Here is a 26,978-nt window from a genome sequence, read left to right as displayed (position 1 = left end):
ATGGCCTCGCATGTCGCTTGCTCCCGATGGTTGTGACCAGAATCTGTTCAGGGGCTTGCTGCGCTTGCAAGGTCGCTGCGAGAGGGAGCATTGAACTTTGGACTGCACCTCAGAGGGTGAAGTAAACAACAGGGCTATAAATGTCAGTGTCAGGCACTGGCTTTGTGGAGCTGCCCTGCTAGAGCAAAGAGAGAGGGAGAGGAAGCAAACTAGTCCGAAGGAGTTGCGTAAGTAGGACTTGATTCTTTTAGTTTGGGAAATGTTTTCTGAGACCGATAAAGTCCTTTCCTCCCCTTCACAATAGGCTTTGTAAAAAGTTTGGAAAAAGACATTAAAAACAGATTTTAAAAAATGAACAAGAATTTGGGTGTGGTAGGTGAAGCGTCTGGGGAGCACAGTTAGAGCTTTTTGTTGATTTCTGTCTTTTAAGGTGCTGTGCCCAGGGGGAGCTGAAGAAAGGAGAGGCAGTCTTTTCTCCCTGCGGGAGTGTGGTGTTATGTGGGCAATATTATTTGATTCAGTCTCAGTTTTTCCACTGAAGGGTAGAGCGAGGGCAAACGAGGAAAAGCTAATGGATTTCAAGAACAGAGATGGAAAGACGCCCAGCTCTCCCTACTTTAGAGGGGTCGGGGGAATCGCGAGCAGTTTCAGAATAAAGAGTAGGGAGGGAGCAGGCTCCACCCACAGCGCAGAAGTGGTCACCTTTAGAGGAGGTCCCGCTGTGCCACAGGTGGTCCGTGGGTAGTTTAAGTCGAGAATGGGAGTCCTTAGGTGGGCGAGGGGCTTTGAAGTTCAGAGGGAGAGGCTGTGTGTGTGGCAAAGAGTGTATTTCCCTTTTATTGGGGAGGGGGCGATAATCAAACGTAGTCGTGTGCAGCATAAGAGTGAAAGGCACTGAAGGTTGCGACTACTACCCCGTTGTCACTGTATCCAACTTTATTTCCTCCCATTCTTTTATATAGTTCCTTGACAGTTCAAGTTTATTCTACAAAAACAACTTTAAGCAACGTTGAACAGCCTATTGATTCTAACGACAGGGAAACCTGCCAGTGGAAATCCAGCCTCTTTAGTTTCTCCTTTGCCACTAGATAATTCTTTTCTTTTTTTTCTTTTATTGATTTTTATTGAGGTCTACATTTTTTCTCTGCTCCCCTCTCTGCCTCTCCCCTCCCCTTCAACCCTCCCCCAAGGTCCCCGTGCTCCCAATTTACTCAGATAATTCTTTCCATTAGAAATATAGGCGAGGGAAATAATGTCCTCACTCATGTTTGCCACTGAGCCATTTGAAAATGTCGATTTCATGGCAGAATATCAAGTGCCGTCTTCATGCTGACTATTGTGTAACAACTGAATTTACTTTTTTGAGAGGTGTGTGTGCTAGAGATTGGACCCAGAGCCCCGCATGGACTTAGTTCAGGAAATATGTGCAAGCTAGACTTCCTATTAAGACACTGAACAGCTTGTTTTGATGCTCACTCTGCTGTCCCAGAGCACATAGAAAACTGGCTGCTCTAGTTATTGCAAGGTGAAGTATTTAAAAAAATACCAATGTACCCCAGTGGTGGAGAGACCCTATTTTGGATTGGGCAGAATCAATATGAACCTGCTCTTGTGGATTTTATCTGTGTGGTCATAGACAAGGCACCTGCACTCTCTCTGAGCCATAGCTGCCACAGCTGCAGGAAGGGTGTAATCTTCCCAGGCACAACTGGCATATGCAAATGTGCTTAGCACTGCTTTTTGGTTTTATAGTTCTAGAAAAACTGAGTAACTGACCAATATAAGAATAATCCCATTATTATTGTAAATACCACCCTATAGGAATTTCCCTAATTAAATGTCAGAATTAAAAATGTGTTAGTACAAATAGCCAAGATGGAGTTTCTCTCTCCCTCTCTCCCTCTCCCTCCCCCCTCTCTCTCCCTCTCCTTCTCCCTCCCCCCTCTCTCCCTCTCTCTCTCCCTCTTCCTCTCCCTCCCCCATCCCCCCCCTCTCTTTCTCTCTCTCTCTCTCTCTCTCTCTCTCTCTCTCTCTCTCTCTCTCTCTCGGACAGGACCTTACCCTGTGACCCTGGCTGGCCTGGAACTTGCTGTGTGTAGACCTAGCTGGCCTTGAACACACAGAGATCCACTTGCTTCTACCTCCCAAGAGCTGAGATTAAAGATGAGCACACCAGACCCAGCTCTCCTTCCTTCCTTCCTTCCTTCCTTCCTTCCTTCCTTCCTTCCTTTCTTTCTTTTTTGTTTGTTTTTTTCAAGACAGGATCTCACATGTAGTCCTGGCAGTCCTGGAACTCACTATATAGAACAGGTTGGTCTTGAACTCACAGAGATCTGCCTGCCTCTGTCTCTTGAAAGCTGGGATTAAAGGTGTGTGCCACTTTACATCTGCGTCCCCGCTCCTTTCTTTAGTGAGCCTCTTAGGTCAGAGTTTTCTTGGAGAGGTCAGTCTCACTACATGCCTGAGTCTGGCTTCTAATTTGAAATTCTTCTGCCTCAGCTTCCCAAATCCTGGAACTGTAGGTGTGCTGCTGAAGCCAGCACTGAATACCTTGAGGCACGTTCTCACTTTGTATTCCAGACAGGCCTGGAATTTACCGTGTAGTAGACTATTCTTGAATTCAGAGGTATCCTTCTGCCTCAGTGTTTTAGGTGTTACCTTTATAGGCATGGACCCCTCCACACCTGACTTCTTTTGTTCTTTTATCAACATGACTCAGCTGTATGGATCTTTTTTTTAATGATTTTTGCACATTTTCATCATGTCTTTAAATTTATCTTAAAAAGTTCTAAGAGAGTCAGGCAGTTTGGTGTACGCCTTTAATACTAGTATTCAGGAGGCAGAGACAGGCAGATCTCTGTGAGTTCGAGGCCAGCCCGGTCTACAGAGTGAGTTCCAGGACAGGTTCCAAAGCTACAGAGAAGCCTTTCATCAAAAAGTCAAAAAAAAAAAAAAAAAAACCTAAAATGAGAGAAATGTCCCCTACTTTGGGGGCTATTTCTGTTCAGGTACTTAATATTCTATAATATTTTAACTTTCTTGGGTAACAGGGCATCTTTTCATGCATGAATGTTTTATCTAGTTGTTGGAGCTTCATGAAGGCAGTATTAGAAACAGAAATGAGTCTTAGATGTGGCAAGAGCAATGACTTGTAATGTTTTTCCTTGGCTAAGATTTTCTTTTAGGTGTATTTAAAGTATGGTGGTAATATCAAGCAAGTAGTCTTATATTTGAAGAGATTCAAATTCTTTATTATCATATAACTAAACATGGAGAACTAACAAGCCAAAAGTATTGAATGTACCCAGGATGTTTATAAATGTGGAAGGCTTGAACTTGATGTCATAGTTTGCTCTCTGCCTTTTGCCTGGGACTTTCCAGGAAAATTTCATGCAAGAAGATCTAAGGGCCATCACGAGCCACATTCACACTGGGGCCCTGACTCCACTGCTACATCTTTTTTTTCTCACATATCTTTCTGTGCTGGTTCTTTTTAGCCTTGTGTAGAATTCTCTTCTAACATTTGCTAGACTGGCAGAGGACAGAACAAAGCAGTCAGAACTTAGTGCATCTCAAATGAAAGTCAGAATGTGTTTGCAGCGTGGCTATGACTGCACACTACAGGTCGATGGTGTTTTCTAAATAGGTGTCTTCTCCTAGAGAAGTGTCTGGCTGTCAATCAGATACATTTCCATAAGCGTGCTAATTGCGGTATTGTGCTACAGAGAGCTAGCTGATTTGTTTGAACACTCCTCGGCCTTTTAGTTGGCACTTTCTCCTTCACAGGAAAGTTTAGTGGAAGGAGGTTCATGGCAACTGAATACTGAGCGCAACAAGATGAAGACAGAACCCATAGGCTAAGTTTTAGTTAGTAGTACTGTACCTACTGTGTTTAGAAAAATGCATAGCAATGACTATGAAGTCATTGATGAAGTTCATTTTCTGTTTTATAGGACAACGCAAGCAATGTGGAGAAGCCTAGGGCTAGCCCTGGCTCTCTGTCTCCTCCCCTATGGAGGGGCAGAGAGCCAAGGCCAAAGCCCTGCTTGTAAGCAACCTCCAGCCTGGAAGATAGGAGATGAAAACCCAATGCTAAACTCTGAGGGCACAGTGACTGTGGTTGCTCTTCTGCAAGCCAGCTGATACCTCTGCCTTTTGCAGGCATCCAGGTAAGCAGTCTTCGAAGGTTTAGAATATCTTTAGAGAAAGGCTATTAAGTACAAACAAATGTATGTAAAATGCAATAAAAATAAAATAAAAATAGAAATAATGTAATTATTAAATAATGCTTTTGTAGATGAGTGTGTTTGTATAACACAAATTTGATGAAAAGACCAGAAAGATATATATCTTATAGACATATCACATGAATATAAAAATACTACCAAAATGTTTACTGTGGTGTTCCTGGGCTTTAAATATGTTTTCCTTTTCGTGTTCCTACATTTTGTAACTTCTCAGTATGGTCCACCTATGTAAAATTCACTATTAGAGCAAAAGTTCAATATAAGAAGCAGAGGAAAGCTGCCAGCACAGACAGTAAACACTAGGATTGTAATAGTCAAAAATATAGGTTGAGTCACCCATCAAATATTAATTGCACAATGTTCTATATATCTTCAAGGCAAATTTAAATATTTGCTAATTTGGCGCCCATGTTCATGCAAGCATTTAGCATAAAGCTTCAAGTTTTAGCCGGGTGGTCATAGCACACATCTTTAATCTCAGCACTCGGGAGGCAGAGGCAGGCAGATCTCTGAGTTCGAGGCCAGCCTGGTCTACAGATTGAGCTCCAGGACAGTTAGGACTACATAGAAAAACATTTTTTTTTTTTGTTTTTTGTTTTTTTGAGACAGGGTTTCTCTGTAGCTTTGCAGGAGCCTGTCCTGGAACTAGCTCTTGTAGACCAAGAAAAACATTTTTTTTTTTTTAAAAAAAAGCTTTAAGTTTTAAATAAAGGTGAAAGGTTCAGTTTTACGACACATAGAAAAATTACAGTCACTTAAAAGTAATAAGAGCTTCGCAGAAAATAAAATGGCTGTAGAAGGCAGAACAAATAAACTAAGTTCATTGTTCGTTTTGTGTGTTTTCCCCTAGACTGGAAGACCTGCGACTGAACCTAGAGCACCAGGGATACTCTAACATTTCCTACATCGTTGTTAACCACCAAGGGGCCCCTTCTCAGCTAAAACACATACACCTGAAAAAGCAGGTGTCAGCCCAGGTTGCTGTTTACCGACAAGAAGAACATCAAACAGATGTCTGGACTCTCCTAAATGGAAACAAAGATGACTTCCTCATATACGACAGGTGAGCACCCTCCCAGACTCTTACGAGCTATTATTTCCTTTAACCGTTCACGGTGGCCTTCTCCACTGCCCAGTGCCACAGTTCAGTTTTCTCGTGTGATTCCTTGCTGTTGGGAACACTTTCGGTTTTGATCCCTCTGACACTGTTCTGCCGTTTTTCTCACAGCTTTCTTCTTCTCTCTCCACCCCCACCTCCTCCTAATTCTTCTTCCTATTAACATGTCCGTGTTATTCAGAGTGGTTTAGTTTTCCTTCTCTTCCCACTAGACATTCTGTAAAAACTACCTTATCTATTCTCTGACCATACCACATATATCCTAGTGAGCTGGAATAAGTCCAAAGTTCAAATACAGTACTTGAACACAAACCCAGATATCTCTCCCACAGTTATAGCCACAAGCATCTTAAATTCCACGACTCAAATAGGAGTCAATTACATTCTTTTAAAACCTATTCCTTAAGCTTTGACCTCTCTGTGAGTTTTCTTGGTGGGAGAGAGGCCGGCTCTAGAGGACACGATCTAATCCCACTACATTCTGCCTCCAGCCCTTACCCTTTATCTATGTCGTGTTGCAGAACATCACACGCATGGTCATGTGTGATGGCATCGCTGTCATATCCCCTTCAGTTTGGGACTTCTAGTCATTCACCAAACTCTAAGTCTTGCATTTATCTACATTGCCTTCATAATCAGTCTCTCAAATGATTTTCTTGTTATTTTCCTCTAGATTTTTGTAACGACTTTCTCATGTGTTTATTTCCTGATTTATATCCAGTACAAATCAGTAAAGTATTTAAAGTTAGGCATTTGTCTTTGTTTTATATCAAGTATTCAGTTTCAAATTAAGTCACTGAAGGGTTGGTTTTTATATTTTATATATTTTGAGTTAAATATGAGTTCACCATTCCAATAGGTAGCTACAGAAAACTGACTGTACATTTCCCTCTGTCTTAAATAAATGGAGGAATTAATTTGCATAACAGATATAATTCTAAATATTGTGCAGATTAATAATCATACTTTGTAGACCATACTTGTTTCTGTTTAGATTAATTTATAATTTATGGTCATATGCTTGCATTTCTTAGCTAAGCATGAAAATTGCTTTCAACATGATCTGTATGAGTTTATTTTGGAATCTATGATCAAATAAAAAAATTGATATTTTGAGAGACTGTCAATGTAGTGTTTTTGTTATGCAATGATTTCTGTTTTTGTGGAATCTGTCTTGCCTGAGCAGTTCTGAAAAGCTCCCATGGTTAGTCTTTGGCAGAATATATGCCAACTAAAAAGTATTTGACTAAGCCAAGTCATTACACACTTTCTAAAAATTATTTTAATGACATCTATAGCATTTCAAAATACTAAAATTAGAATCATTAATCTTGCCATAACCTTACCTGGTATATTGCCTGGGAACTCATATATCCTACTCAAGGAAATTTATTAAAGGCATGGAAGGGGCTTAGCATATAATACCTAATACAGTCTAGTCTGAGTAGGGTCACACCACAGAGAGTAAGGTAGTAACATCGGTATTTGCCTTTTAGATGTGGCCGTCTTGTGTATCACCTTGGCTTGCCCTATTCCTTCCTCACTTTCCCATATGTTGAAGAAGCCATTAAGATTGCTTACTGTGAGAATAAGTGTGGAAACTGCTCTCTCACGGTAGGTATTTTTCTCAATTGTTTTTACTGGGGGATAAGCAGAAAACTTTAAAAATCTACCTAAATAAGTGGTCCATCATTAATTATGTAAGAAAATCTTAAACACACATTTTCTGTCATGTAACACTCTTTAAAACTTATTTGCAAGACTCATATTGCTCCTTCATCTTGAAAGGCTTAGAGACAAACAAACAAACAAATCACAGCTGGAGAGATGGCTCAGTGGTTAAGAACACTGGCTGCTTTTGCAGAGGACCCCTGTTCAGTTCCCAGCACCGATGTGGCAGCTCAGAGCTACCCCTAGGCCAGTTCCAGGGGATGCGGTGCCCTCTCCTGGCCTCTGAGGGTACCAGTACAGATATGCTGTCAATTAAAGTAGGCCATGATGCTATTTTTACCCAACAGAACTGTGTAAAGATTACCAAAGCTTTGGTGAAATTAAAAACATTTTCTCACACATATTGCAGAATGAAAAGCTGCCAGTTTTTAACTGGCATTTTTGGGTGGTTAGAAAGAAGCCATTTTGCTTAAAAAAAAGACTAGATTCGATGACAGGCGTGAAAAGTTACTGATGTCAGGATTCCATGTTTGGCTGACTTCACTACAACGTAAGTTTTTTCAGTCAGTTTAGTTTTGATTTTACGGAGAGAAATACAGTAGTTTGGCTTCTTTAAACCTTTAATAAAAATGTAGACATCGAGACCAATATCAGGCTCTTTTTCATTAATATACTGTAGTATATTTATATATATTATATAAATATAGTATATACAGTATATGTGATATATGCATATAATATAAACACAACTATTATTCACATAAACACCAATACATAAAATTAATTTTTATATATTATACGCACATATCACATATACTGTATACATATATATTATATACACACATATTAATATGATGTATTATAGCAATATACTGTATTTAATCAATATACTGTTAACTGTATCCTAATTAACTTGTTGGAATAACATAAATATTGCCTCTAAAAGTAACCTTTTTATGCACTCAAGGTAAATCTCTGAGCTTGTTAATAAGTGATCTGTAAATTTGTTCCAGAGTCTCGAAGATGAAGACTTCTGTAGAAATGTTTCCTTAGCGGCCGTGGGTAGATCAATGGAGCCCTCCAAAGCACATCACCACCACAAGCACCATCACAGGCATGGGCATGGGCATCTCGGGAACAGTGAGCTTTCAGAGAACCAGCAACCAGGAGCACTAAATATGGAGCCACCATTGCCTCCTTCAGGCCTACATCATCGCCATAAGCACAGGGGCCAGCACAGGCAGGGTCACTTAGAGAGCTGAGACATGCAGGCAAGTGAAGGTGTGCAACTTTCACTTGCCCAAAGGAAGCTTTGTAGGAAGGGGTGCGTAAACCAGCTCCTATGCACGTTGTCTAAGGAGTCAGGGACAACCACTAATAGCTGCTGCTGCCACTGTCGCCATCTCATATTTGAGAAGTCAGGGTCTGCAATCACTTGACAGTGTGCCGAAAACCTCCCATCTTTATGTAGCTGACAGGGGCTTTTTGCGGAGGAGAAAGTCATTGAATCTTGTCAATGTCGATCACCTCCTGCTGCCTGACAGAGTCAGCCACTAAACCCCACAGAAGCTGGCACCACCTGAAGCTGAAATAATAAGACCAAAAAGTGAAAATGACGTTCAAACTAAATATTTAAAATAAATTGTACACTCCCTAAGTCAGCCTAAAGAGACAATTTCATTTCTAGAAATTTTGCAACCCATTTAATTAATCAGTGAACTAAAAGTAGGAATTGGATTTGTCCATACATGAAGAAATCTATCATATTGGCTCCTAAATTTAAAATTTGATGCCATGGAAAATTTGACCCAAAACAGATTTGTATTATGGGGTAACTAAAAGGTGATTGCAGCTTTTGGTTAATATGTCTTTCTTTTTCTTTTTCCCGTGTTCTAATTACATTGATGAGAACAGAAACATAAACTATGACCTAGGGGTTTCTGTTGGATAGCTCGTAATTTAGAATGGAGGAAGAACAACAAAGACACATTTTCCAGTTTTTTCTTTACTTAAACTCTCAAAAACAATAGGAACTTTTATCTTTTTAAACTTCCATTTTTAACCAGTTAAGTCTTTAACGGACTGCATTTTGAATATCTTCTTATCTTTTTATACTAGCTTTACTTTCACTACATATATCTGTGTATCCTGTTTTCTTCATCTTGTGTTGTATTGTTCTTTTGAATTGTGAGTGCCTGTCTTGAAAGACATAACGGAAGGAAAGTATGTTGGTAATCTGCATACTGCTTAAGACAGTATTCCCATAATCAATGATGGTTCAATAGAGAAACTCAGCCCTATGAACCTGAACTCTTTTATGGCTAATACCAATAAGCAAGAATGCAGTACAGAACTGGGTACAGTACGGACTTACCTAAATAAATGCAATTTTAAAAAGCTTAAAAGTGTGCGTCTTTATTATTTAGCATGCTCACATTGAAAATAGAAGTGAATTTTAATTTAAAGAAACTAAGTTGTAGCTAATGCATAAAGTGCTCTGCTCAAAACTGTCCCCGAGCGAGGCGGGAGTTTTTGGCAGCCGCGAGGCGCCGCTCTAGGTCTCGGATGGTGTTCTGGAGACTCGCAATCTCCTTGCTCTTTTCCTCTTGAAGATGTTGAAGCTTCTAAATGAAGCAGAAGAAAGGCTGTCATTGCAATTTAGAAGTAAGATTAAGTATAAGGAAAGACAAAACAACAATCAAAACACCCTTGAAGCTTATATTTTTAAGACTATCTTACTTTGAAAGGCCTGTAGCTTTACTTTTGTGTGATTGAAAGGAAAAAAATGGTATAAGGCTACAAAACTAATTTACTATATTTAAAATAAACATTAGGAAATGAATGTTCATAGGAACACATTGATGCAATTAATTTACTGAAGACAGAATCATGGGACAAAATGCACATACCCTTCTGTAGATACTCTGAGGCAAAATAGTAGCATCCGGATACGACTTTGATTTAGTTTGAACTCTTGCTAGTTTTGTGTCAAACTGAACCAAATTCAAAAAGAGAATGTTATTAAGGTTATTGTAGTTCAATACTCAGAAACAATGTTTCTACAGAAAAAAGTATACCAGCAACATCCTTTGCTATATATTTTGTAATTGAACACACTCTATATAGCAGACAGAAAAGTCTTTATGAAACAATTTGAAAAAAGAACAAAGACCATCCAAACAAGACTCAGCTAGATGGTGGGTTAAAATTGTTTTGGGGCTTTACAAGAGGGTCAAAAGCCTGGCTGCTATCTCTAGAGGTAGCATGGTACTTTTCTCTAAACACCATTGCTCTCCCCCATTCCATGTGGGGCTCTCTTGATCTCCGAGTAGAAAATGTTTCCATCACCACTGATGTGCTTTCATCAGGAAAATCTTCTGTAATCCAGTCTCAGGAGAAAAGCTCACAGATCTTTCAAACCTTGAAGCCAAATGTTAGAAATTGGATGTGATTTAGTCAATTCAGGCTTTTTTTTGGATTAAATTGAGTCAAATTAATAGATTTGTATAGCCTATTCTTATAAGCCATTTTTAAAGCACAATGTTCCACTATAACTCTTCCTTTTAGATGAACCTTAGTGTGGCCTCTCAGAAAACTAGATAAGCTTTCCATGAGATTGTGTTCTGGTTTTAGGAGAGAACTGGAGTTATAATGACCATACACAAAGACATCTGAGTACTAGTCAAATAGTATAATCAGACTAGTCCATTGGCACATCCCAGATAGCAAACAAAATGCAAATTCCTAACTGAGAGATGGTAAGTTGGGGGTACATGTTGAAATAAGGCCCACTGTATCTCAGTTGGTAATCCAGTCCTCTCTGTGGACAGACTAGGCTAGGAGGCAGAGGTGACCCCATCAACAGCTGTATAGCAGCGCAGTGGCAGCAACAGCAATAGCAAAATCCCTCTGAAGCAGTGTAACCCTTTCTGTCCCAAAATGTTACCTATAGATCTCCATCAAGCACCCTAAGCATAGCAACGTTCCTGGGAAATAAATAGTAAATTATTTTAATTAAGATCTGTGAATTTTTGCATAATGTAATGTCAAAGTAGAGATGGGTGGAAGTCATGGCACATTACTGGAAGAAGAGGTTGGTAGAATGTACAAAAATGCAAAAGACAAATACTTTGTTAACACATCCGTATCCATGAGATTCTAACATGTAGTGGAATAAATAGTTCATTGAAAAGAAAGAAACCACAAAACTTATGAGATACACTTATTTAAAGTACAGTTACAAATGTTTCAAAGGAATTTTGTTTGTCTCTAGAATATATGTTTTCCTAGAACTATATTAGAGAAATTTGTCTGCTTTATCCCATATAAAACAAAAGGTTCTATGATTTCTTCTGGAGAGAAATTCTGCCAAGGATTTGTTGTACTCTTGCCACGCTGACATGGTGGCTGTGCGCCTCCTGTGTGGAGCAGACTGTAAATCAGCTAACTCCTGATTGCAGTCCTCATTCTCAGAGGAAGCAATGTCCTTCCTGGAAGTTAGGACCTTCTTTTGATCAAGCCTATGACTGCTAGCCTTGGTGGAGAATGAGAATGTGTGGAGTTTTCTTAGAAGGTTCTATCTAGTCCTGAAATTTATGTCACTGCAATGAGAGACAAAGCATGGTTAGACTAAGGAACACACTTCTGTTTAGCAGACTTGCAAGCACCTACTTCTAGATGTAGTTTGAGTATTTCATTTTGCTTTTCCTTCTCTTGAGTTCTTAACTTTTCATTTAGCTCTGATATCTCCATCTCCTTCTTTATCATTAGTTCTTTGTGCTTTTCTTCATTTAATTCAACTATGTAAAACAAAAATAAATTTATTCACTTAACAGTTCAAAGTTATGTGCTTCCATTTATTAATTTTTTCATTTGCTTATTCAGCATGTTTATTGAGCACATGTGTACCAGGCATTAACAGAATACATGTGTCCTCTGTTTTCACTGAATTTCTGCTTTGGGCTAGGAGGCAGTCATTAATTATAGCTGTGTTTGGGATGATGCAGGAAGAACATGCAAAGTGTTGGCAACTTAGGGGGAAACTATTGCTTTTCCCATCACTGTAACAAAATACCAGACAAGAAGTAACTTAGGGGAGGAAAGGTTTGTTTTGGCTCACAGTATCAGTAGATTCAAGCTACCGTGTGGAAAAGACACTCCATGAGTAGGTCTGCGGTGCTGCAGCCTGCAATGGCTGCTTGATCTCAGTGGACCAGGAAGCAGACAGATAATATGAAGTCAGGTTGGACTGTAAACATAATGCTTCCTGCCCATGACACATTTCTAGGTAGGCTCTACCTCCTAAAGGTTCCAACAATCTCCCCAAACAGCACCAACTGGGGACCAACTGTGCAAACAGCCAGTGGGGGACATTTTACATGCAAAAGGTGAGAGAATTGTTAACCAAATTTGGGGGAATAAGCCTAAGATGGAGGGGCCTTTCTCAGGATGCTATCACTAAGGCAGAACATCACATAAAAAGCCATTTCTAGGTACAGATGTTAAAACAAATGAGAACTGTTGAGAGAGGTGCTGGCTCCATCTTAGGAGAAAGAAACAAGAGGTACAAGATGGACTCATTACCCAGAGATCACTTTAAAGTGTGGTTTTAGTGGGAAACCTGGCTTCACAGCTATTATTTGCATGCATGTGGTCCCCTAGACTGTGCAAAGCACATTCATTTGGGGTGTGGTGGTTTGAATAAGAATGGCCCCATAGGTTCATGTATTCGAATGCTTAGTTACCAGGGAATGGAACTATTGGTCCATTAGGCAGAATTGATCACAAACATGAACGAGACTTAGAACTATTATATTTATGTTGCATAAATATACAAAACAAATTAAAATGTATCAAGGTGTGTTCATTCAAGAATACTATTATTGGAAAAAATAATATGCACCTTTAAATTGCTGCACGATATGTCAGAACTCAATAAATTAAAAATGTAAAGTTACCTTTTTTCTGCATATCCTGATAAAGTTTGCTCATTTCGATTTTATGTCCCTCCTCTTTGATTTTCATTTCACTTATGAGTTTGGCAATACTGTTCTTATATTCCTAGACATTAAAATATATTCATTTGCAATGTAATAGTTATATTTTTGATAATTAAAAAGGTTAAATTCCCAGCTAACATTAATTTTGGCATGCAACCATATCCAGTGCTTTTTATCATACACAAAATAACAAGTTTTATTATTCACACATATAGATCACTGTGCCTTGCTCATATGTGCACCCATTTCCTGTCCCCTCCCTCAGTTGTTCCGTTTCCTCTCTCAAGACAGCCCCTCTTATGCTGAAGACACACCCTAAGAGATTCTGCAGTATTTTGTTTGACTTCCTCCCTGTTGTGGTGTGAATGTGGACTAATCCCACATGGACATGTGACCGGATGCCTGACCACCAGACAGGAATCCTGTTTTCAGAGATCTTGGAACTGTTAGGAGGCACTTACACAATGTGTAAAGGCTTATCACTGGGGGTAAATCTTGAGAGTCGCAGCCTGTCTCTACTTTCTGCTCAAAATCTGCTTCCTGACAGGGGCTGCGATGTGGCTGGTGGCCTCGGTTCCTTGTTCTTTCTCTGCTGTGACCAGATGTGTCCCTCTAAACTGTGGGCCTCAAGAAAACTTTCCTTCTTTAAACTGTTTCTTGTCAGGTACTTAGCTGCGGCAGCAAAAGTACTGACGTGCTTTCGTTACCTTTCCTTGTTCCTCCTCCCCACTTCCTCAAGACTCCTTTTTCCTCCACATTGTACCCCTTCTTTGTTCCTCTCCCCCTCCCTCCCACCCTACCTCCCTCTCTCCCTCCCTCCCTCTCTCCCTCCCTCCCTCTCTCTCATACACACACACACTCACTCACATACACTCTCACACAAACACTCTTCTACAACACACACGCACGCTCTCTCTCACATACACTCAAACTGTGTATATATTCCCATTCCTAGCCTCATCTTACTCAAGTTTTTGTTCAAGACATTTTGTTTCCACCTTCATGTCAAATATATGTGCATGATTTTATGCATTTATATAAAATCTAAGAAGCACAAATGAAAGAAAAATATAATGATATTTGTCTTTAGAAGATTGGTTTAATTTAATATGATTATCTCCAGTTGTATCCATTTCCCTACAAACAACCTAACTTCATTTTTCTTTATGGCTGAAAAAAGATATCACTGTATATAGATACATTTTTGTTTGTTTGTTTCTCTTTTTCTTATTATTTTTCCCAACTTGATCACAGTTCCCCCTCCCTTCCTCCTCTTCTCCCAGTCCCTCCCTGCAATGTCTCTCCCTCTCCCTTCCCTTCAGAAAAGTGCAGGTCTTCCATGTATATCAACAGCCACAGTTTATCAAGTTGCAGTGAGACTAGGCACCTCATTAATGCTGGACAGGGCAACCCAGCAGGAGGAAAGGGTCCTAAGAGCAGGCAACTGAGGTAGAGACAACTTCTGCTCCTGCTGCCAGGAGTCCCACAAGAAAAAATGAAGTCATGCAACTCGAACACATGTGCAGAGGACCCAGGTCAGTCCTATGCACGTTCTCTGGTTGATGGTTCAGTCTCTGTGAGTTCCCATGAGCCCAGTTCTAGATGACTCTGTGTGTTTTCTCGTAGTGTCCTTGGCCTCTCTGGCTCCCATAACCTTTCCTCCCTTTCTTCCACAGGATTCCTCCAGCTCTGCCTAATGTTTGGCTGTGGGTCTCTGCATCTGTTTCCAGCATTTGCTGGGTGAAGCCTTTCTGATGACAATCGGGCTAGGTACCATCTATGAGTATAGCAGAATATCATTAGGAATCATTTCATTGACTTTTTTTCTATAGTGATGCCTAGGTGACGTATAGGATTCTCTCCTGAGTGTTTCAGCCAGTGAGGGGCAGGACCAGTTCTCCATAGTGTTGCAGCTAGTGAGAGGGTGGGGCCAATGCTGTACATACGGTCCTGTCCTCTTGGCTTTGGTGGTATGAGAGGCCATGGGCATCAAAAGAGATGCATCAGAGCTATGAACCCAGACATGGGTGCCAGGAGCAGCCCAAGCCCAGACATCATCAGGGCCCTGGGTGGTTATCAAGGCACCCATTTAGCACACTCCTCGGCTCTTTCACTTTTTCAGATGTACCTCTGTCCACAGCTTATGAACATACAGTCTTTCTCGCTCTCTCTTCCAGACCACACCATATATTGGCTCACCATAATAGTACCCATCTTCCTGGCATAGGCCGGAGCTGTTGCTGGAGTCCCCTCCTGTGCCTCATTTTTTAATATGATTATTTGGTTTGCTGATGTCTAACTTCTTGAGTCCTTTATATATTTTGGAAATCAGCCCTCTGTCAGATGTGAGGTTGGTGAAGAGCTTTTCCCATTTTGCAGGCTGCCATTGTGCCCTTTTGATGACGTCCTTTTCCTTACAGAAACTTTTCAGTTTCAGGAGGTCTCATTTAATAATGATATATATTTTAAAATCCATTACTTTACTGTTGGATATTTAGGTTGGCTCTATAACCTAGTTATTATGAACAGTGCTACAATAAATACTGATGTACAAGTAATTCTATGATATGATGATCTAGAACCCCTTTGGTAAATAGCCAGGAATGGTATAGCAGGGTCATATTGTAAATGTAGTTTTAGTTTCTTGAGAAACCTGCATACTGACTTCCATGGTGCCTGGACTAGTTTATATTTCCACTAGCATATATAGGGGTTTCTTCTTGTTCATGTCCTTAGCTACTTTTTCTAATGCTGTGAAGAAACACCATAACCAAGGCAACTGATAGAAGAAAGAGTTTATTGGGAAGTAGAAAAAGACAGGATCTCTTGAGTAAATTGGGAACATGGGAACCATGGGAGAGGGTTGAAGGGGAGGGGGGAGAAAAAGAGAGAAGTATAGAAAAATATATAGCTCAATAAAAAAATAAAAAATATTAAAAACTCAACTTGCTTCTTCTTTGAATGAACAAATGCTTTTCAAGGGTCTAACTGAATACAATAGACTATAAACTCACCTGCTCATGAGATTTTAACTTCTCTTTCATAAAATCAACATTTCTTTTTAGTTGTTCATTTTCATCTGTATATAAATAATCAAGGAACATATTACTAAATAGACTTAAAATTATCTGTAACATTTACATTTCTGATAATGCATGTGCTCTGGAAGTATGCTAGACATCAGGAATGCAGGAACATTAAGAATTTTTTGCTTTTCACTGAACTTACAGTCTAGTTGTGTGGCAGATGCAATAGCTTTATTAAATAAACCTTCTATAGTGGCACTGTGCTTGAAATTCTGTGAGACCATGTGGTGGGGCAGACTTGGGTCATGTTGATATTGAATAAGGGTTTGGGGAAGAAGAAGCCACCCTAAATTGAGATTTAAGAGGTAAGGCTTGTTCTGCCTTTGAGAACTGTATTCCAGACACAGAGAAGTGTGTAGCAGAGGAAGGAAACAATTTCAGAGGCCAGTGTGATAGCTCGCCATTGTAATTCTAGCTCTTGGGAGACTAAGGTAGAAGGACTACTGCAAATTCTGGACCAGTCTGGGCTAAATTACAATGGGCTTTCTTTTCTTGTTGTTTTTAATGGGCTTTCTTTATGATTGAGTTTCCTATGCTTTAAAAGTCTAGGCACCAATTTACCATGATAAAATATATTCAACAACACTTACTGCTTCAGCTACTCTAGGTGCACAGTTCAGAGGCATTAAGTATAATGTGAGTAACCATCTTGACTTCCATCTCTGGAACTTATTATCTTCCCATAGTGTATATGCTGTGTGTGTCCTCCAGCCCTTGGTAACTTGTTATTTCCATCTCTATGAATTTTACTACTCTAGGTACTGGGCATCAGTGGAACCAGAGAGTCTCTGAGACGCTGTACGTGTCTAGCATATTTCACTTAGCACAATGTTTTCAAGTTCATGCTGTAGCATGTATCCAAATTTCACTCCATCTTAAGGATGCCTAGCATTTCGCCCTATGCATATACCTCATTTGTTTACCCATCTGTTGATGAACACTGGCATTACTCAGCTCTGTTATTTTGATGGACATTTACAAAGAGGAAAAGGTTTATTTTGCTTACAGTTCTGTGAGTTTCTGTTCATGACTCTACTCATTGATTTGAGCCTGTGGTAGCACACAGTGAAAGTACAGGGCAGGTCAAAGCTGTTCACTGTACGTGGCTGTTTTTTGCTTTTTTTAAAGATTTATTTTATTTATTATGTATACAACATTCCTTCCACATATGCTTGCATGCCAGAAGAGGGCACCAGATCTCATTGCAGATGGCTGTGAGCCACCATGTGGTTGCTGAGAATTGAACTCAGGACCTCTGGATGAGCAGTCAGTGCTCTTAACCTCTGAGCCATCTCTCCAGCCCCCACGTGGCTGGTTTGTGATAGAGAAAAAAGAGGCAAAGGTTCTCCCCCAGTGTTCTTTCTCCTATGGGCTGAAGACAAAGTTTCTAACACATGGACCTTTGGGGGCACATTTTATATCCAATCTACAGGAGGCTATTTCCACCTTTGGGCCTTTGAGATTAAAGTTGCCATGAATAATAGCATACAAAATTTTATGTATCTAATTTTTATTCTTTTTGTAAATACCTCAGAATGAAATTTCTGAATCAAATGGTAATTCTAGGTTTCACTTTTCTGAGTAATCACTAGTTTGCGATAATGGCTACATTACATTCTGTCAGCAATACCAACACACCTTGTGTTTTGAGAGAGAGTCTCTCAGTGGCCTGTAGTTTGCCAAGTAGGTCAATCTAGGTGGCCCCTGAATGAGCCATAGGGCTTCACCTGTCTCTGCCTTTTACCATGCTGTGTTTATAAGCAGATACCATCATACCCGACTTTCTTTTGCTCACTCTTCCCCCCCTCCCTCCCTTCCTCCCTCCCTCCCTCCTTCCCTCTGTCCCTCCCTCCCTTTCCTCTTTCTTCTTTTAAATACACTTTCTATGGATTGTTCTCATGTAAGCAATTTATTGAGTTAACTATCCTCCCCCCAAACCATGATTTTAAGAACGATTTCCCCAACCTACCTTTCAAATTGTGTTGATACTGAATAGTCTGTTGTAGCCCTTTTATCATAGCATGAAGAGCAGCACATTCTAAAACATAAAAGATACATTTATTTGAAAATCATCTTGGAATCTTCTTGATTGAAAGAATTGAAATAAAATAATATTTAACTGAAAATTATGTGATCTCAATAAATCAACCAGACATCTCAAGGTACATTACGATATATGGTGTCTTAGTTATGGGTATTATTCCTCTGATGAAACCCGGAGGCAGGAGCTGATGCAGAGGCCATGGAGGAGTGCTGCTTACTGGTTGCTCCCCACGACTTTCTCAGCCTGCTTTCTTATAGAACCCAGAACCACCCATGGGCGCCTCTACCCATAGTGGGCAGGGGCCTCCCCCATAAATCACTAATTAAGAAAATGCCCTACAGGCTTGCCTATAGCCTGATCTGCTAGAAGTATTTTCTCAAATGAGACTCCCTCCTCCTCACTTCCCCATAACCTGTACTTCTCTCTCTCTCCTTTCCCAACCCATTACCCCTCACCTCTTTTAAGGCAGGGTTTCTCTGTGTAGTCCTGGAACTCTGTAGACCAGACTGGCTCCAAACTCAGAAATCTACCTGACTCTGTCTCCCAAGTGCTGGGATTAAAAGCATGCACCACCACCTCTCAGCAAGCTCCCTCTTCTCTGATGACTCTAGCTTTTGTCAAGTTGACAGAAAACTAGCAAACACATACAGTAAGTATTTTAATTCACCTTTTATGTGAAATGAATCCCAACACTTAGCAATAATTTTCTAAGGCACAGTACAGTAGAGACCATCCCCTGTGCCTTAACAATGTCTTCCCTGAAAGTGCTCCACACCTGGACATGTCTAGGAATCACCAAAAGTGTTTCCATGCAACTTCCAGGGAGGCACATTCTTAAAAAAGAGAGTCAAGTCACATTAAGTTTGTTCAAAGGTGGACAGCCACAGCTAGTGAGACGGTGTAAGAGGAGGTTTTTGTTACTGCTGAGCAATAAGCTCCTTCTCTTGGTACTCAAAACTAAGTCCTGGGCAAGACAGAGCTATGAAAGCATCAAAACTCCTAAACACTGTTACAAAGCAACCTGAGTGCCAGTGGCTTCATACATAATGCAAAATACTTTCTTCAATCATGATGATGAAAAGTATTTTGCAAAAGCTCAAAGCCTCATGACCAGTAACAGGTTCCCCATTTGTGGCCTCTCACCCTTCCTGTTCTTCCTGTCCTTGCCATCCACTCACACAAAGCTCTCCATCACATTCTCCTTTCTCCATGTTGCAATTTTCCAGTAACGGAATGATGGTTAATTACATTTCCCAGACAGGCGTTAGCTGATAACTTGCTTCACACGTTACTGTGCTAGGTGATAGGATAAGAGAGGTGTGCTCGGTCATTACTTCTTCATTGATTGTGAGGAATGCAGCAATTAGTAAAATAAGGTAGTTGAAGTTCCTTCAGTAATCAGCAAATGAAAATCACCTTGCTACTCTGTGCATACTGGAGGTTTTAAAAGTATTTTTAAAATCTGAACACAAGATGGCAGGCTCACCATATTTTTCCACATTAGAAATTAGCTAGATAAGGAATTCTTCATGAACTAGAATGCCATTCAGTGACTTAGAATAAAAGCTTTTCATTGTCTTTGTAACTTTAATCTACATTATCCTTTCCCTCAGAATTTATTATGCTGTTCTACTCAAATTTTCTTGATTATTAAGCTATTTCTTAATAATTTAATGATTTTAGTGCAAATTTAGGATCTAGTATTATCAATTTGTGTGTTAGTAAATATTTCACAGAATAGTTTGAAATATTAAATACAATTAAAACATAACTGAAATTTCTCCCAAAGACTCATGTGCTAAATAAAGGTTTGGCTCATGGAGCCACTAGGAGGTGGTAGAACCTTGAGCCAGAATCTAGCAAGAAGTTAAGTCACTGATGCATGCCTTCAAAGGGAACTGTGGGACCCAGCTCTCTTCCTGGGTTTCACATTCAGGTGTAAGGCTTATGGGCCCTTTCTGCTGTGTGTCATGCCATCACATTCTGCACCAGCCCAGAGTAGCGGTGTCACACCTGGTCAGGGACTGGACACTCCAAAACGGTAAGCCCTAAATGATCTTTCTTTTAGGTTGATTTTCCCCAAGTGATTGTTACAGTAAAAGAGAGATAGTTAACTTAAGCCTATAAAAAAAGAGTCTACCAGTACTTAGTCTTCAACACTAATATTATTGCCCTCTTGATCACTCTTAAAAAGTGTCCAAGATTGATATTCTTCAAGAAGCTACGCAAAAACCTGCACAGAGATGACTACAGCAGTCATATTCATAACAGCTAAAATTTGGATGAGAACAACGAGTCTTTTAATAGGCGAACGAATAAACTGTGGTTCTGCCACAAAATTCAATAAAAATAAGTTTTTTTATTGAGCACAGAAACATGAAGCAATTTTAAATGCAAAGTCATAGAAGTCTGTCTGAAAATGCTGCATATTACATGATTCTAACTCTATGATGATTTGGACAATGAAGACCTATACACAGTAAAATCAGTGAAGATCAGATATCCAGAGGGATCAAGGGAAGGGAGGATGTATAAGCAGAGCACTGGGAATCTTTTAAGGCAGTGAAACTAGTACCTGGTTTGATACTGTAATGATAAATAATATGATAATGTCATTACACATTTATCAAAATCCATAGAAGTAACATAAGAAGTGAGCACTAAGTAAACTTTGGATTTTAACTAAATATCTCTCAATTCAGTATTGCCCCAGCAGCTGTAACAAAACAAGGTGTTGATGATAAGAAAACTGAAGAAGCGGACAATATATAGGAATTTTCTATACTTTCACTCATTTTTCTCTCTATATTTTAAACTTTCCAAAATGTCTGCCAATTAGCAAATTCAAAATAAAATAATTTCTGTTATGATTTTGACACACAGTATCATACACTTTGAAAAAGCTTTTCCATAATAAATACATGTACTTTATAAAGTTTTTTGTAGTTTTATCTTTGAAATTTGATAAAATTTTAGATGTATAGAAAAATTGAAAAGATTTATATATATAGGAATTGTTTCTGATATATAATTTTTGATATATATAATCATTAATATATAATAGAATATATATATATATTATATATGGCCAGTTACCCCTATTATTAATACTCTATATTGGTATGACATATCTGTTGTAATTTATGAACCAATATTGATGTTATTAACTAAAATTCATGTTTTATTCACATTTCCACATATTAAATTCTTTTGCTTGCACTACGGGCTTCCACCATACCATTTTATACTTATTATTTGCCATGTCGTCTTAGGCTTCTGGGTTCTGACATTCTGTTTTTTTGGTTTTGATGACCTTGACAATCCTTGAGATACTGGTCAGGTATTCTGTCATGTCCTTCTGTGGGAAGCTGCTGCTGTTTACCTCGTGATTAGACTGGGGTTGTGGAATGGTGAGGAAGTTTACAAAACTAAAGCATCATTTTCATCACATCATGCCACATCAAAGGTACAGTTAACAAAGCATTGTTTCTGATGTCACTGATCATGTGGCAGAGGTAGCATTTGCCCAGTGTCAAGGTTTAGCACCATGTAATTTACACACTCCACCTTGTTATACTGTGTGCTTCCCTACAGTAAAGGAAACTACTCTACTCGGCTGACGCTTACCCAGTGGAGTCAAGCTCCACCTATCTAGAACAAATTATCTATGGAAGTCATTTAGAATTCTGCCACATGGGAGATCTCTTTTTACTTTATTATTTCACTTTTTAAAAACATGTTTTATAATGAGAAAGGCTCTCTCTCTCGCTCTCTCTCTCTCTCTCTCTCTCTCTCTCTCTCTCTCTCTCTCTCTCTCCTCTTTCTCTCTCTCTCCCAAGTTGAACTGAACTGATAATCCTTCTCCTTTAGCTTCCTGAGTGCTGGAATTCTGTAATGTAACACCACACCTGGCTATTATTTTTCTGTTTGAGTATTGTCTTTCTTCTGACACTACAAGATACTTCAGTCTTACAGTACAAATTTAATCCTAACCCTACACTCACCCAGTTTTTTTTTTATTAGAGAAAGTATTTGAAGACAAGATCTTGGTACTGGATCCTTGCTATTTAGGGCTTCTCAATAGACACAGGAAGAAAATAAATGTGCTCAATGGTCAGCTCTGAAAACATACATAGACGTAACATTATACAGACTGAGCAGGTTATATTTGGGAATATATATGTTTACACATATACATATATTCATGTAACAACAGTTAATGAAAAAAGAGGTCATGCATTTGAAAGAAAGCAAGGAGGGATATGGGGAGGGTTTGAAGGAAGAAAAGGGAAGAGGGAAATATTATAATCTCAAAAATATATATGAATAATAATAAAAGAAGCAATAAAAATAAAAAACCCAAAAGGAAAATACAAGCACACAGTTTCATTTAAAAAAGTTCCCACATTTACTGCTTTCTTTTGTGCCTGTGCATATGCATGTGTGTATGTAAGTGTGACATGTTAAGTCGGAGGGCAATTTTGGAGGAGTTGGTGTTCTTTTTCCTATGTGGATCCTGTAAATCAAACTAAGTCTAGACTTGCCCACAGGTGCCTTTACCCATTGAGCCACCTTGTCAGGTCATAGCTTCCTTTTAAACTCTTAAAACTAGTGATCCATCTTACATTTACGTACTAGGAAATCAAGTTTTGCCCCACATGGTTTTATAGACCTGTACTGAACCTTCAATTCGCCATTTGTTACATGAATAGTGTCTGGCAGAAGACTTAACTTTCTTCATCCTAGGTTTCTCGCATATTTTGGAGGTATACTAAAAAAGTACAATGAGACAACGGTCTCAAAAGTACTATATGCACTTAAGGTATGTGACACACACAGGGCGTAAGGTCAGTACCTGTAGTGAGTACCCTCATTAGACTACTATTTCCTTAGGCAGTGGAGGACTGACCTTCTTTTATCGTGGCCTCTTTTGTTTGCATTATCTTTAATAAACTATTACTCTTCTCCAGCTGAATATCCAAATGGTTATTCTTTCCAGTGGTTTCTATCATCTTCTGCAGAAGAAATTGGGAGCATGTTATCACAAAATAATTGACACTATTTTGACTCTTTTGTTAAGACAAATAAGAAGACAAATAAGAACAAAACCCACGTAACATCTGAAAGTCTAATAACTGAATATGGGATATAATTTCAAATAAACTAGTGTACTGAGCTTTCAATATTCCCCTTTTTACATGCATAGCCTCTGGTAGCAGACGATTTCTTTCATTCTAGGTTTTCGTGTACTTAAAACTATGCTAAGAAGAGTGCAATCAGACAAGGGTCTTAAAAGTTCTATGTGCACTTAAAGTAGGTAACACATGCAGGGCACCATGGCAGTCGCTGTAGTGAGCACCCTCACTATAATTATGACTTCCTGATCTATTTTCTATTTTAAAAGTAACATGTTAGGGTTGGCGATGCAGGCTGTTAACATTCATGAGGCCCCCTTGGGTTTCAGTTCCAGCAACACACACACACACACACACACACACTTGTAGAAAGGGGCATGGCAAAATATTAAATCAGCCTGTTCTAAATAAGAGGAAAATATGACCTAGTCTGAGCACCTTTCTTTCAATTATTTAACCTTTAATTACATGTTAATCAAAGGCATCTACCAAGCATAATGGTAGATGCCTACAGTCAGTCTCTCTGGAGGCTGATGCAGGAGGATGTCCTGAGCCCAGGAGTTTATGACTAGCCTGGAGATGACAGTGAGGTTTTGTCTTAAAACTTTTCTTTCCAGATGACTTTATGATGACATAACTACACTATTTATTCTGTTCTGCACTTAGCTGTTCCACTTAGGCACTATTATCTGGGAGACAATATCACAAGCACAAATCTACTGCATTCTTTTAACAGCTATTCTGAGTCTTACTTTTGAAGCTGCTATTAGGGAAAATTTTGCTGTTTATAATTTTTCTATTATAGACAATAAAGAAGCATTCTGAATATGTCTCTTTGGTATCTTTGTTAAGAGTACAATAAGCTTCCTTGTATTCTTCAAGTACATCAATTCATCACTGATCTTGTGCTTCCTGCACCTCTATTCACTTCCCCATTTTATCTTCAGCAGCTCATGCTGTATTACTTCATCTGTATTACCATTTATGTATTTATGTATTTTCCTAGGAGATAAAATTCTAAATGTCAGAATACTATATCAAATTAAAAAATGAACAATTATTTCTATTTAAAACACTTGAGAATATGATAATGTATTTCTAATTCATGTCCAAACATATGGCACTGATTCCTTTTTTACAAGAGTACTTATTTCTTTTCACTGTTGCTATATTAATTTCTGGACTAAATTTTAGGCTATGAGAAGGAAAAGAGATAGGAGAGGGGAAAAATTAAATACATGTATGTTCTATATTATAAGTAATCATCATGGTAAGAACCTACTTTACTTTCATTAAAACTATTTTAGAGTTTGTGGGCATTCTGGCATTCTCTTAACTTTAGCAAAAATACATCAACTGTTTGTTTCCTTGTGCTAGGAACATTTTATATATTAGTACAAATACGATAAAAAGAGAAAGGACATTATGGAAGAGAAAGCAGAAAGAATGTAAGAGCCAGAGGATGAGGAAGAGAGTTGTAAACCGCTGTCCTCTGGACAGGGACACGACATGGCTGTTGTCCTCATGACTCATAGCAGCCACGGCCTGTACAAGATCAAGGCAGTCAACATTCCAGTGGGAGTGGAAACGGGCCTGTGAGGCTCTCCTTCTAGCGGAGGAGCTCCTCCTCACTGATGGTCCGGTGTGTCACATCCCTATGCACGCAGGAAACACTAGCCAGACTTAGTGAGCTGTTAAAGGGGAGGAGGAGAAAGAAGGATGCTGACGATGAGATGGTGGGAAGGGGAGTCCCAGGGGTTCCACGGTATGTGAGGGGGGTTTGGGTTGGATATGATTAAGAAACATTGTAAACATGTATGATATTGTCAAAGAATATATAAAACATTAAAGTTAAAATATAAGAAAAGATTTAGCAAAACACACTTTTGCTACTCAAATCTGGTTCATTTTTAAAAATTAAAACATATGTTTATTCAACAATGATACATTTCACTATAATATCATACAGTGGAAAAAAGTAAGTTTATTGGTGTTCTCAAATTTCTGGCATAGTATTCTTTGAGATTTGGAGACAATAAATCAGCATTCCCATGAATTCTTAGCCTTCACACTTTTTTCCTCTTGAGACATGGTTTCCTTGTGTTGCCCTGCCTGTCATGGAACTTGCTTTGTAGATCAGGCTGTCCTTGAACTGAGGTTAACCTGCCTCTGCCTCCAGAGTACGTGAATTAATTATGTGTGCCACCATGCCTGGCCACACTTTTATTATTTAGCTAACATAGCTAAAATTCACGTCTGAAGACTAAACTACACCAAGTTTATTAGTTCTTACAAAGAAATACAGCCTACAAAAATAGTCAAACAATGAAAAACGTAACTTAAAATTTGGGTCTCCCAGTAAGCAAATAGCTGCTCATGGAAACAAATGCAGACACTGCCTTATGCTTTTAAGATTCAAACTTTTGCTTATTTTTATTTTATGTGCGTGAGTGTTTTGCCTGCATCTAAGTGCACCATGAATGTATAGTGCCTGTAAATGCCATAGGAAGATGGTGTATCTTCTGGAATTAAAGTTACAGACAGTTGTGAGCTGCCAAGTGGGTGCTGGGAACTGAACTCTCATCCTTAAGAGCAGCCAATGTTCCTAACTACTGAGCAGTATCTCCAGACCTAGGTCACTTTTTAAAAAAAATGAATTTTCCTTTCTTCCCAGTTCCTCTCCCTGACAAAAATCTTTTTTGTTTCTCTGCAGCCACTTGCTATGTGTTTTTACATACCTTTTCTATCTGTGAGAAGTCCTCTATCAGCTTGTCAAGATTCACATTGCTAATCTTTTTCACACTTTCTTCATTGCTTTGAGCCATGCCTGAAATAACGAAGAGCAGACAATACTAAGGAAGACCCAGAGTATCGCCAACATTGGTCGTAGTTCAAGCACTAATTATCCTCTGAGCTCCATTTTACTTGGAGAACTTTTGTTATACTCAGCATTAGCAGAAGTGAAATGCATTGTTTTCTCTACTCTTTACCACACCCAACTCTGCCAAGTTTTCTCTAAACATACCTAAAATTTGTAGGGTTATGTATACATGTAGAGAAATTACTTGCTTCCAATATTTAATAAAATCTACTAATGCCACTGCCTAACACTCAGCTCTCTGCATATCAGCCTGGCTGGACTTAAAATCTGATCTATTATCCAATCTGAGGTGTGACTTTAAAGGTAAGCATTCTTACTTGATATGCTAAACACGCTTTTTAAATGCTATGCCACGGATACCTTGTTAGCTTGCGTATGTTTCATATTTTGTCTGGCAGCATGTTTATTAAGTAAATGGTACATAGAAAATAATGTACTCACAAAAATGTTTCTGTATTTCTATGCTTTTCCATTTTTTTCCTCAATTTTTGGGGATATGATTAATTTTTAGTAACAGCTAAGAACTGAAATAAACAAAAGTTTCAGTTTTAACCCCGTGGAACCAATCACAAAATGTGCTTCAGAATCCCACAGGTGAACTCATCCACACAGGATGGAGAAAGTGAATACAGGCAGCATTTTATATGTCGGAGTGGGAAGGTGTCTCAACAGAATCAAGACTAATACAATATCAAAGTATGAAACGCTTGTCGCTGGACTTTTCCCAAGTGAGAGCGGAGGTGAAATGCAAATCTGACGCTCAGGCATTCTAGATTTGGGGACAGACCACAAGCCAAT

At 39.1% G+C, this 26,978-nt stretch overlaps 2 protein-coding genes across 4 annotated transcripts; one reads left to right on the top strand and one right to left on the bottom strand.

Annotated features, from left to right (window-relative positions):
• Nucleotides 1-70: 70 nt before the first annotated feature.
• LOC119809173 (selenoprotein P) lies at nucleotides 71-9,440 on the top strand. 2 transcript variants are annotated; one of them, XM_038322033.1, is made up of 5 exons: nucleotides 71-227; nucleotides 3,954-4,169; nucleotides 5,098-5,310; nucleotides 6,861-6,978; nucleotides 8,049-9,440. In XM_038322033.1, the coding sequence occupies exons 2-5, from the start codon at nucleotides 3,967-3,969 to the stop codon at nucleotides 8,661-8,663; spliced, it is 1,149 nt and encodes a 382-aa protein (XP_038177961.1). In that variant the 5' UTR covers nucleotides 71-227; nucleotides 3,954-3,966; the 3' UTR covers nucleotides 8,664-9,440. The 2 variants fall into 2 exon arrangements, with proteins under 2 accessions (XP_038177961.1, XP_038177962.1); XM_038322034.1 differs by having other exon boundaries at nucleotides 8,049-8,645.
• A 96-nt stretch (nucleotides 9,441-9,536) lies between these two features.
• Ccdc152 (coiled-coil domain containing 152) lies at nucleotides 9,537-26,124 on the bottom strand. Of its 2 annotated transcripts, XM_038322035.1 has the most exons (8): nucleotides 26,038-26,124; nucleotides 23,074-23,179; nucleotides 18,090-18,158; nucleotides 16,049-16,113; nucleotides 12,993-13,095; nucleotides 11,707-11,834; nucleotides 9,945-10,028; nucleotides 9,537-9,659 (listed from the first exon to the last, which is right to left on the bottom strand). In XM_038322035.1, the coding sequence occupies exons 1-8, from the start codon at nucleotides 26,122-26,124 to the stop codon at nucleotides 9,537-9,539; spliced, it is 765 nt and encodes a 254-aa protein (XP_038177963.1). The 2 variants fall into 2 exon arrangements, with proteins under 2 accessions (XP_038177963.1, XP_038177966.1); XM_038322038.1 differs by lacking the exons at nucleotides 12,993-13,095; nucleotides 16,049-16,113.
• Between the last annotated feature and the right edge of the window lie 854 nt (nucleotides 26,125-26,978).

This window comes from Arvicola amphibius, chromosome 3 (assembly GCF_903992535.2).
Source record: "Arvicola amphibius chromosome 3, mArvAmp1.2, whole genome shotgun sequence".
Lineage (NCBI taxonomy): Eukaryota > Metazoa > Chordata > Mammalia > Rodentia > Cricetidae > Arvicola > Arvicola amphibius.
This window is presented reverse-complemented; position numbering and strand designations above follow the sequence as displayed.